Source organism: Pteropus medius, unplaced genomic scaffold (assembly GCF_902729225.1).
Source record: "Pteropus medius unplaced genomic scaffold, Ma_sr-lr_union100, whole genome shotgun sequence".
NCBI lineage: Eukaryota > Metazoa > Chordata > Mammalia > Chiroptera > Pteropodidae > Pteropus > Pteropus medius.
Window position 1 is genome coordinate 4080885 of NW_024355205.1, and position 12106 is coordinate 4092990.

The 12106-nt window shown below is 35.7% G+C and overlaps 1 protein-coding gene across 2 annotated transcripts in view; it reads left to right on the forward strand.

The window, feature by feature from the left end:
- MAK (male germ cell associated kinase) overlaps positions 1 to 10968 on the forward strand; it is a 49805-nt gene extending 38837 nt beyond the window's left edge. Inside the window, exons 13-15 of one of the 2 annotated variants that reach the window (XM_039857651.1) lie at positions 707 to 838; positions 5084 to 5203; positions 8881 to 10968. In XM_039857651.1, coding sequence (XP_039713585.1) covers positions 707 to 838; positions 5084 to 5203; positions 8881 to 9035 — 407 coding nt within the window. In that variant the 3' untranslated portion in view covers positions 9036 to 10968. The remainder of the gene's footprint in view (positions 1 to 706; positions 839 to 5083; positions 5204 to 8880) is intronic. The other variant, XM_039857652.1, reaches the window with a different exon arrangement.
- The last annotated feature ends 1138 nt before the right edge of the window (positions 10969 to 12106 follow it).

Genomic DNA, 12106 nt, shown 5'->3' on the forward strand with positions numbered 1-12106 from the left:
CTACATGTATGACCCCAAGGCTTAGCTGTGTGATGTCTCTAGTGTCTGATAAGTTGAATACAATTTAATTATCGGTATAAAGAAAGCAAGTCAGGAAATTTTCAAATCTCTTAGGTTAAATAGGTTAAAACGATACCCTTTACTAGTAACAAAGTCCAAGGTTGACTCCACATTTCACAGATTTCAGAAAATCAAAAACAACTTAACCATTTACATTTTACTATGTCTAATATATAGGTAAACTTCACAGATCTTTAATACATCTACTTCCAAACTTCTCGGGTTCCCCTGAATTCTTGGTCACATGTCTGTTTTCCCAGCTATGCAAAATGTTCCTCGGCAGTCTGGCACAGAGAACCTTCTCAAAATAAGTGAATGACTTGGAAATATCTTTATGAAGAAAATTTTTGTACCACCTCAGTTTTTACCAGACATTCAGCAAGAAGTGTCCAATGTTTAATTATAACTTGTTATAGAAAATATTTTAAGTTTATAAAATACACTGAGGATTCCAGATTATTGTGCTTAGGGCTTAGGATCATGCTAGGGTTAATCAAAAACCTAGTGTTTGCTACACTGTAACCTAAGTTTATTTCCATCTCCTTCCCTTAGTTATTTCTAATCTTTGATTGAATGTATAATATTTTTTTCCTTCAAGTCTATGATCATACTCTAATCTTTGAAATGACTGTTTTGTTCTTCTAAGGTGTAAACCCTAAGAATGTATCCTTGATAGCCCGTGGAAAGGACAGAAATCCGTATACTTGGAGTAATAAGTTATTTCCTAAGACATTGGGACCCATTGGGGCAGAACTTGCCTTCAGAAGGAGTAATGCAGGTAAAGCAAGAATACATTTAAAGTACAAATTTACATTGTTTTCCTTCTGCAAACTTTTAAGTATACCGCAGCTGCCTTCTTCCAACAGAGATACTCTTAAGGATACACAAAGGTTTTCCCACTGGTACTGAGCACAGATCATTTTAAGGGAATCATTTGCCAGATCTCAACTTCCACATGGATTCTTTCCTAAAATGGACCTGCCTGAGCAACTGTCTCTATTCTCCTACTTTACAAAAAACCAACCAACCAACAAACAAACAACAGCAAAAAACTTCTCACTGTTTACTATAGTGTGTTTCCTGTTTTCCCAAAGTGTAAAAATATCTGGTGCGGCAATGAAAGGAAAAGTTTGCTATGTTGGTGTCAGGTGAAAGTGATTGGGGGACAAATCCTTTTTACATTAAGTGGTTTCCAGTTCTTAACGTTCAGAAAATTGCAGGAGAACCTAATTGAGTTATTAGCTGACAGGTAATTAAAAACACATTTTATGAGATCACTGTATGATTTTTGGTCTATAACTTTATTTAATAGAGTTCAAAGACTATAGTGATAAAGCTGTGACACCATTCATTCCTAACTACTTATTTACATCAACAAGATTTCTTAGTGCTTCCATATTCAAAAATGAAAAAAAAAAGTAGGGGGGAATTGAATTGATGTTGAACACTGTCTGATTTTAGCAATAAGTAATATTCATTTGTGGATACATGAATGACTTGAAAAAGGTCACATCTTTCTTATTAACAGAAGAATTTCCCCCCCAAATTACTTGCCATGTTTAGTAATCAAAATTTAAATACTCATCTTTTTTGATTAATTATAGACAATGAATCATTGTAATTACAACTAACTTAATCCAAAAAAAAAAAAAAGATTATTTTAATATGCTTATGGTTACAAGGAATTTTTTTGAAAGGTTTTTTATTTATACACATTTTGAATGATGAATTTAAAGACTTTTAAGCCTAAAATTATTATTTGGATAAAATTTGGGAGTTAACTTATGAATAAAAGTAAAATTTTAGAAAAGTGATTATCATAGAATTTCCTACTGTTAAAAATAAACCCTGTTCATGTATTTCTTAAGTCAATATTAGTGGGCATAAATTCACTATGGTATGTAGATTCCATTGGTTATATTAAAAGAAGAGATGTAATAGTTTTATTTTTAAATATCTGTAATTACAGTATGCCAGAAATTACATCTTTTGGAACTGTAAAAACTATGATGAAAAATTTTAAACATCAGCTTGAAATGTGTAGAGTTCTTTAAAAAAAAATGTAGATGGTTTTGGACCAAAAAGTTTGAGGATTATTGTATAGCAACTGAATAGTCTACTAAGGTATTCTGAAGTGACATTAACACACGTTGGGTATTTTACATGTCTTTCAGACACTTTGAAGACTCAGCTTATCCATTTAATAGTGCTGAGATGTCAGACATAGCAGCACTATAATTTACTTATTTTTTCTCAGTTATTTTAAAATAATGTTCACTGAACCAACTGGTCAAATACAAATCAGTTTAAATGACAGCACTACAACTTTGAGTCTCAGGGGAATAAAAGACTGGCATAAAACGAAAGCTGTGATAACACATGAGAAGATTTTTTTCATATTAAGGGTTCTTTCTGGATCTTTTCATTAATCATCTAATCTATTATTTCTCTGCCTTTCTTAAAACATTCTCCTTATTATTCTTTCTTTCCATCTGCCTTCTCTTTAGAAGAAAGCATAATTAAACCAATTGAAAAACTATCATGCAATGAAAGTTTTCCTGAAAAATTAGAGGACCCACAAGGTAATTTCTGGGCATTATAGATGAGTACATTTGTTCTTTGAATCTTTTGTCCAATTTTCTTCTCAACATTTACCCCTTGTCATAAAAGGCCACTGTGAAGGCCAAGGTCACCTGCTTTTAGGAGTAGATCAGGTCAAGGAGAAAAAGACACATTCCACGTCATCAAGAACATCTTTCGTCAGTAGTTGGGATTCTAAGCAAATTAATTTGGTTTCAAAAGCTCTATGTTCGTCTTCTTTAATTATGACAGTTTATACAAGTCAAGTAAATCTACTGAAAAGAATATTTTCTAATTTTGTAATCAGTATTCCTGGAAATTTTTTTAAAGTTCTGAAACTATTAAGCATTAACAATCATTTTAAAGGAAAAGTTAACCGGTTAACAGAGATGGTGGATTTCCTAGAGGTTTGGTGTTACTGGTTTAAAGAGTGTTGACTATTGGCTCCAGCCTAAAAATTTGCAGCTCACAAGGCGTTTCAAATAATACGCCAAAAAAATTTAAGTCTACTTCATTTTCTCCGTATTTTTTCTTGGCAACTTCTCCCTCCAATAGGAAGAAAATGCCTAAAACTATTTAGTACACAGCTATGAGAATCCGACATATCCCCATTCTGTCACTCATTAGCCTGGTAATTTTGGACAAATTACTTAGGACCCCTAAGTCAGTTTCCCTGTCTATAAAATGGAGGAAATAATATTTACCCAGGTATTTTTATATAACTGTACCTAGGATTTTTGTCACACAATGAGCATTTAATAAGTGTTTGCTCTGATGATGATAATGAGAGCAAGAGAAATGTTCTGAAGATGCTAATGAATTTGATAACTGCCTGGAACGTCCTCTCAAAAAATCTTTTGAAGTAAAGGGCAGAGTCATGATTTAGAATGAGTACTGGAGGTAAATGAAAAGTCAAGTGAGGCAGCTGCTTATGCAAAATTCAGCGATGTTAAAAATTGTGTTAACTGATAACGTATTTACTGTGTAAAATCCTTTAGGGTCTGATCAATAATACTGCTGTTTGACATTTGTTGATTCAAGAGCAAACACTTATTGAGAGCCTCCTATGCATAGCACTGTGAAAAACATCTGGGACACAGAAAGTTCAGAGTCCAAACTTGTAAACAAATAATACCATGCAAAAAAATGCTTCAATTGTAGCTACCAAGTGAACAGTTCTTCAAAGCCACCAAGGCTATCAGAGCACTGTTTCACCTTCTCGCTGACAAACATCTCCTTTCTGGCATAGCCAGGCTCCTTGAAAGAACAGTTACGTTCATTTTTCCTCGTCATTTCCAGGTTGTTCCTCACTCACTGTAGTTTATGTTCAGGCTGCTGAAACAACACCTGCTAGGTCCTGACATTATCCTGGTGGCCACACCCAATGGGCAGCGCTGATCTCTCTGCTCATTTGCTATTTCTTCACACACTGTAGCTCTTAAATTTTCAGACCTTGCCCTTCCTACCATCTACCATTCTATTATCCACTGAGTACTTTCCTTTCCCTTAGCACTGCTGTTCCCTGGGGTTCTCTTCTGGGTCTTTGCACATCTTGCAGTCCCTCTGAAATGACTCCTCCATGCTCTATAACTGCCATGCCCTAACTCCCAATCTCCAGGCCTGCTCCACCTCTATGACTTGAATATCTCACAGGTATCGTATCTTCCCCCGAACCTGATTCTCCTCCAGTATTGCTGTTCTTAGTCGCCTAAACCTCAAACTTCGGGAATTATATTCCTCTCTTTCTCTACCCCTCTCACCCCATATACCCACTCGGTTCCCCTCTTCTCCACCCCCTCCGTGACTGCCTTAGTTCAAACCTATATATCTCTCATTTCATCTCTAGCAGTGACCGTCTGACTGGTCTCCTGCCTTTAGATTTTCCCCCTTCAACTCATCCCTGTATTGCCCCTAGACTGATCATTCACTAATAGTGATGAGAATGATGAGGACAGCTGAAATTCGTTGAATACCAGATTCTGTGCTAAGTGCTCTGCATAGATCTCATTCAGTCCCTACAACAACCCTTTGAAAATAGGTGCGGTTAGTGCAGTGATTTTACAAAATGAAAAAGAGGAGAGACAGCACCACAGGGACGGGGGCTTCCTGGCAGAAAGTCTGCTCTCGTGTTAAGAACTGTAGTCAGAAAAACCTGGGATGCTCAGGGTGAACTCAGCCTTGGGTTATGATTCTAGCTCAGTCCCTTACAAACCGTGAGAACTTAGGCAAGTTCTAAGAGTCACAAGGTATGGATAATAATATATCTAAGAGGGTTTTTATATGGACTGAATAGGAATATCTGTAAAACCATAGTGCTGCACCTGAAATATAGTAAATGCTCAAAAAATAGAATTTAGATTTAGTAGGGGTAGTATTCAAAGTTACTCTCTGGTGCTTTAAAATATTCATCTTCTGACAATGAAACTTTATGATACATCACTAGGAAATCTTGGGAGTTATACTACTTACAAAAAGTCAGGATATATTCCTTCCTTTCTCAAAAAAGAAGTGGGGTCAGCTGGCCAGAGGATACACTTAGCACCTCTTGGTGCAACAGCTTCAGGTAAGAGCAACTTAAGATATGTTTTTTGAGAATTCTGATCAGAAAGGAGCTTTTTAAAGTTTCTACAGTCACTTTTCCTGAATGAAGACCTTTAAATTAACTTCACCTGAAGAATAGTCCTAATTGTTTTTGGCAAAATGTTCCGTTTTTCTTCCAAAGATGTGGTTTGAGAGTCCAATAATTGTAAGAGCAACCTCTAATTAAAAGGTTATTCTCTGCCAGATACATGGATTGTGCCATTTAATCCTCACAACAACCTGATGAGGTAGATCTCTTACAGATGAGGGAATTGACATTAAGTAATTTACTTAAGGTCACAACACCTAGTAAATGGTGGAGCCAGGAGAGAAACCCAGTTTGTCTAATTTCAAAGAATGTGTATGTGCTGCATCATGAGTTGTGAAAAAAGATGCATTTTTCAGAGCTTTCCAACTAGTACCTGGCACAGAGTGAAAGCTTAATAAGTGTTGAAACTCTGTTATGCATCAGTTAACAGACAGTTTTCCTATAGTTTAATTTTAGAATGTAGAACTAAATTGTAGCAAAACTCACTGGCTTTTGCTTTGCCGATATTAGGTGGTGAAAAGGTTTATTCTTCCACCTTCCAGTGTAATGACTGACCAGGTTGCCTGTTCTGCTGTGGTGTGGAATCTGACAGCTGCATTCAGGGCTGTGCTCGTAAAATTGAGGATGATTCTGAGCTGATCAGATTTGACTATGAACGTTCTTTAAATTATTGTAATCTAAAGTAGATATTCTTATTAAAGCACCTAAAATAAACATTAAGGCAGATAATCAGAAGTTTAAGATATCTAGTTGTAGTTTAATTTCAAAGTTGACTCCAAAAGTATTCTCACAGCCTATCCTAACCAGAATCTTATTTTAAAACTCCTGATTAGAGTTGCCAGTCTTTAAAGTTTGCACTGCTGGAGCTAAAATTATAAAAATACTGGACTTCTGTATTTATTTCTTATCACAGTAGATCTGCTTGAACAGTACTCAGTTACCTTATCAGTGAAAAGAACTGCTTCATTATCTCTGCTGAAACAAAATATATAAACATTTTATACACAGCAATTTTTATAAAGCCTCAAATATTTTAAGCAAGTCTTACAGTGAGTTATGAGCCATGACTTAGTAGCAATTTTTAATATAAAAGCAGAAAATCATAATGTTTTAAATTATTTTTTATCTGAGTACCTGCAGTTAGAAGGTGAAAGTGGGTGTTTTTAAACATATTTTTATGATATCAAAGATCTTCTTACATTAGTTATTCTGTCAGATTAGCATGCATATTCCTGTTTTCATTTTTTAAGTAAATGCTTTCTCATAACTTTTTATCTCTTCATTTACTCTGCTTATCAGATTTTCCTACAGATGGTGATAGGAGGAAAGGTAAAAAAAAGAAGTAAATATTAATCATTCTCAAGTGGTCAATGCAAATCCTTAGGAAAACACTGTTCTGTAAGAGATGTGTCTTCCAGTCCTCCCACTTGTGTGACAGTTTCCCACAAGAAAATAAAACCAGGTCATTACCGTAATTACTCAACTATTTCCCCTTCTCTCCTAAGTCTCCCTCTCTGCTGTTTTTCTTCTTCACCCACAAATTTTGAGAAGAAAAGTCAAATTAATTCCTTCCTCCTTCTTCACGTATCTCTCATCCCAGACCTCCTAATACTTCCTCACCCTGCTTTGACAGTAACGACGAGGACTTTGAGGAAGGTCTTCTTTCATATACAGCTGCCTTTTAGGGGCCCTGTTCTAAGAGCTCTACATACGTTAACTCAATCTTTCCATTGACTCTGTTACAGAAGATATTATTATGATCTCCATTATGTAGTAGTGGCACTAATTCTTAACTAGAGGCAAACATGTTTTCCTTTAGCAAACATTTTCTACAAGAAGTTAAATGCCAGGTGCAGGGCATGGTCCGGCTAAGGCACAGAAGCATTTCTTGCCCTGCCATGAGATCTGGGCTCCTTTGTCAGTGACTAAGTTCTTGACCAAGGGTGCTTGAGTCCTAAAACTATTATTTCTAAGAAAGGAATTGTAAATGTCAGCATTTCTGCCTCATTGGCAAAATGATTCCTTCAAAGGTTTTACAAATCTTGGCCCGGACAGTTTCATTTAAATGCACTTAGGACTCAACTCAGGCTATGTCATGACCTGGAAAAAAGTTCCTATTTTTTACTCCTCAAGCCCCACCCAGTGTTAGCTTAAGAATGTTTCCCTTTTCCTTCTCTGAATCACTCAGTCTTACTGCTCTTTCTCCCTCCTCCCTCCACTCCCATCCCCACATGCTCTACCCTCTGCCCATGGTACCATTTGGACCTGCAGACCTCATGTGTGAGATCGCTAATTGAACAGATTGATGCTCATCTGTGCTTCAGTGGGTCAGAGCTAAAAGCCTGTTCCTGAAAAGCATGGTGCACTTAACTGGCCCATCTACACACTTTGTCCCCACCTTTGTCAGGTAGCTTGTTATTGGCTTTACCTTTTTGAGAATTTAAAACCAGTCAGAGTGGGATGAAATGGCCTGTCAAACCACCAAGGGGAAAGCTCTTGGCCCTCCAGTCTCAACCAAACTACATAGCAGATAGGGCAACTGTCACCAGGGTGATTCCTCGCTTAATGCTTTGTTCCCTTTAAGCTGAGGGCAGCACATCAGGACCCTCAATTTCCTCCCACACTCCCAATTTTACAGTGGAAGTATAAAGAAAAACCAGGGAAACCACCCAAGTAGAGTATAGCTATTTATCTTAGGCATATAAGATGGTCACACTCATTTCAAAATTGACTCAGGGTTTAATCCAAGAATGACAGCTACCACACAGTGTGAAAAGATCCTTAATCCCCAAATGGAAAGATCAAACGTCTCTCCTCAGACTACCTGATGCCCAGCTCTCAGATTGAAGTGAGGAGGGGGTGAAAGAGGGACCGAAAATATTAAAGTTCTCTGGAAAATAGTTACTACTTTGTTATTTGAGATGTTCAAGCAACTTTCACAAAAATTGTTCAGATAACAAATGTTTAACAATTAAAAATTTCACAAAATTTTAATTAGCCAAATGTATGAATAAAACAAACTTTGCGATGAAAGGTTTAGGATTCTAGAAATGGTTCACCTTTTAGAGGGATTCTGTTATCTATCCTTTTCCCAATAAAAAAAATTAATTTCTTGACTCTAAAAACTGTATTTTAATATTTAAAAAGAAATCTATTATGTAGCTCCATGAAGCCAGGGCTTTACAGGATTCGCAATTTTAAGTACATTTTCTCTAGTTATACTGTGTTTGAATATTATTTAGGCGCAACCACACTATAATTTTATAGAGTCAATAACATTGGGAGTATTGCCCATTGAACTTGAACCTGGTCATCCAAGTTGGGTGTTGCCTATTTAAATGTGATGGGCAGTTCAGTGAACCCAAATAAGAAAGAGCAGCAGTGTGAGAACTGTAAACCAGATATAATGGCTCTAAAGCTACTGAAAATTCTAATTGGTGTCAACAAATACTACACTAGAATTTTTAGTTTTAATATTTAAAAAAACCCTTAGGGACCACTGAATTGATCTTTTAAAGATAAATTCTAATTTTTCCCATGAGAGGATGAATTGCTTTATGTTGAATTATCAAGTAAATAAAATTCTAATTTCTGATTCTGATTTCTTTCAGAATATAACTGGAACACAAAAACTGGTCAGGGGCAGTTTTCAGGACCTACTTACAATCCTACAGCCAAGAATCTAAATATTGTGAATCGTGCACAGCCAGTTCCCTCAGTGCATGGGAGGACAGACTGGGTGGCCAAGTATGGAGGCCACCGGTAGAAGTCTAGAGTGAAACCCCTAGCATTGCTCCATAGAGTCCCCTAACCCTGGGAAATGTCTACAGATGTCTACTTCTACTGAGTTCTGGAAAAACTATACATAGTGGGCACTTTGAAGAGCAAAAATCATCTCCTATTTTCTTTCCTAGAAATACATTTTCTTAGCATCGTTGCCTACAGTGCTGATATATGGGTAGGACTTTACAAAGTATTGAATAAACTATTTGCCAAAGTATCAAGTATTTGATATACAAATAAATAGTAAGTGGAATAAGAAGCTTTAAAAAATGGCTCCAGAAAGTGTTTAGAATGTTTTAGTTTTCATTTGTTGTATATTTGCCTAAACTACTTAATATTTTACCATTTAGCCTCAGAGGTTCGCTTTGCTTTTTTATAGCAGTTAGGTAGACCACAAATGTTGCGGGCTGTCTGTTACAGTTCTTATTTGGCTGAGGCTCTACTCTACTACTTTGGCAATGGCAGAAAAATGATAATTTATCATTTGTTTTTCTACTTTGGCTAAAATTACGGAAGCAATAGTAATGACAATCTTGAGCAGGATGTCTTTCTTAGAAATAAATTTATTTTTAAATTATAAAATTACATCACCCAATTTTCATAGAAAAAGAGTCTATTGTTTAATTTTGACCAATACAACTGCTGTGAATTCATGGTGACTACCAAATCCAATGGCTTGGTGACTCCCAAATGAACCAGGCCAAGGTCCTCTCATTTTCACATCAAGAAAGTTCTTGAAACTATGATGTGCATTCATCAGACTTTCAAAGCATATTCGTTTCCGTGTTCCTACCAGACATAAGGAGGAGGTGTGTTAGTTGGCTCCCCAAAGCGAACTCTTGCTGCTTTTGCGATCAGACTTGGCTCTGACCTTCACATGGGCTCCGAAGAGCAAATGCATTCAGCTGCTATAGCAGTGATTTCACTTAGTACTTTTTTTTCTTAGTTTTATTTCTAAATTGGTATTTAAAATAAGACATTTTGAACTTGTGACTACTCTATTTAAACCTGCCATTTTATGGACTGGACATAGTACTGTATATTCTTTTTAAAGAATACTTTGGATATTTTATGTATTTTATGACTTTGTAACAAATGCTAATGTAACTGGTATCATCTTGTGAACATTATCGAAAGGCACATTATAAAAATAATATGGTGTTTTTGTATAAAGGATTCAGCTCACCTTGTTAAAGAATGTTACAATCTAAAGAGTAATTTATGTTGGTGGTAATGGTTATATATGTTTGTACAGTTTTAATTACTGTCTCAAAGCTAAAAAATTATTTTGTTGCCGGGACTTTTAAACTCTAAATAGATATTAAAATTAATATGGTTAACTAGTGTGTTTTTTTACATGTTTAAACTTTATACTTATACTCTGAGGCCTATTGTTTTAGCTTACTTTAAGCAGTTTTAAGCTTATGAGAAAATTGATTGGAAAATACAGTTTTCGTATACTCCCTCATCTCCCCCTCTTCAAATTTTCCCTATTATTAACATTTTGCATTAGTATGGGGCATTTATTATAACCGATGAACCAATATCGATACATGATTAACTAAAACCCATAGTTTACATTATTAGGGTTTAGCTTTGTTTTGCCTATTCTGTGGGTTGTAAGAAAATGTATGATGTGTCCATTACAGTATCATACAGAGTATGTTCACTGCCCTAAAGACCCCATGCTCTAACCATTCACCCCCTCAGCCCCGCAAACCTCTGGCAACCACTGATCACTTTGTCGCCATAGTTTCTCCTTTTCTACAATGTCATACAGTTGGAATCATGCACTATGTAGCCTTTTCGGATTGGCTTCTTTCACTTAGTAATATACATTTAAGTTTCCTCCATGTCTTTTCTCATTTCTGTTTATCATTAAATAATATTCCAATATCTATATGTACCACATTTTATTTATCCATTCAACCTACTGAAGGACATCTTGGTTATTTCCAAGTTTGGGCAATTATGAATAAAGCTGCTATAAACATCCATGTGCATGTTTTTGTGCAGACATCAGTTTTTATCTCATTTGGATAAATTCCAAGGAGCATAATTGCTGGATCACATGGTAAGAATATGTTTAGTTTCATAAGAAAGAGCCAAACTGTCTTTCAGAGTGACTGTCCCATTTTGCATTCCCACCAGCAATGGCAGTTCCTGTTGCTCCACATCTCACCAGCATCTGGCAGTTTTAGATTATGGCTCTTTTAATAAATATGTAGTGATACCGTGTTGTTTTAATTTGCAATTCCCTAATGACATATGGTGTGGGGCATTTAAATCTTTTCATATGCTTATTTGCCATCTGTCTAACTCCTTTGGTGAACTGTCTATTCAGACCTTTTACCCATCTTTAAATTGGATTGTTTTCGTACTGTTGAGTTTTAACAGTTCTTTGTATTTTTGGATAACAGACCTTTATCAGGTGGCATTTGCAAATATTTCCTCCCAGTCTGACTTGTCTTTTCATTCTTTTAACAGTGTCTTTCACAGATCATAAGTCTTCTATTTTAATGAAGTCCAACTTAATCAATTTTTTATTTCATAAATCATGCTTTTGGTGTTGTATCTGAAAATTCATCTTGACCAAAACCAAGGTCACCTATTATTTTCTCCTGTTATCTTCTAGGAGTTTTATAGTTTTGCATTTTACATTTAGATCTATGATCCATTTTGAATTAATTTTTGTGAAAGATGTAAGATCTAGATTTCTTTTTTTCATGTTGATGTTGTGCCAGCATTGTTTGTTGAAAAGACTCTCCTTTCTCCATTGAACTGCTTTGCTACTTTGTCAAGGATCTATTTCTGGGCTCTTTATTCTCTTTCATTGGTCTATGTTTCTACTCTTTAGCCAGTACCACACTGTCTTGATTACTACAGCTTTATAGACATTTTGAACTCAGGTAATGTCAGTCTTCCAACTCTGTTTCTCTTCTTCAATATTGTTAGCAATTTGGCTTTACTACTGCATATAAACTCTAGAATTGGTTTGTCAATATCCACAAAATAACTTACTGGGATTTGATTGGGATTGCACTGAATCTAGAC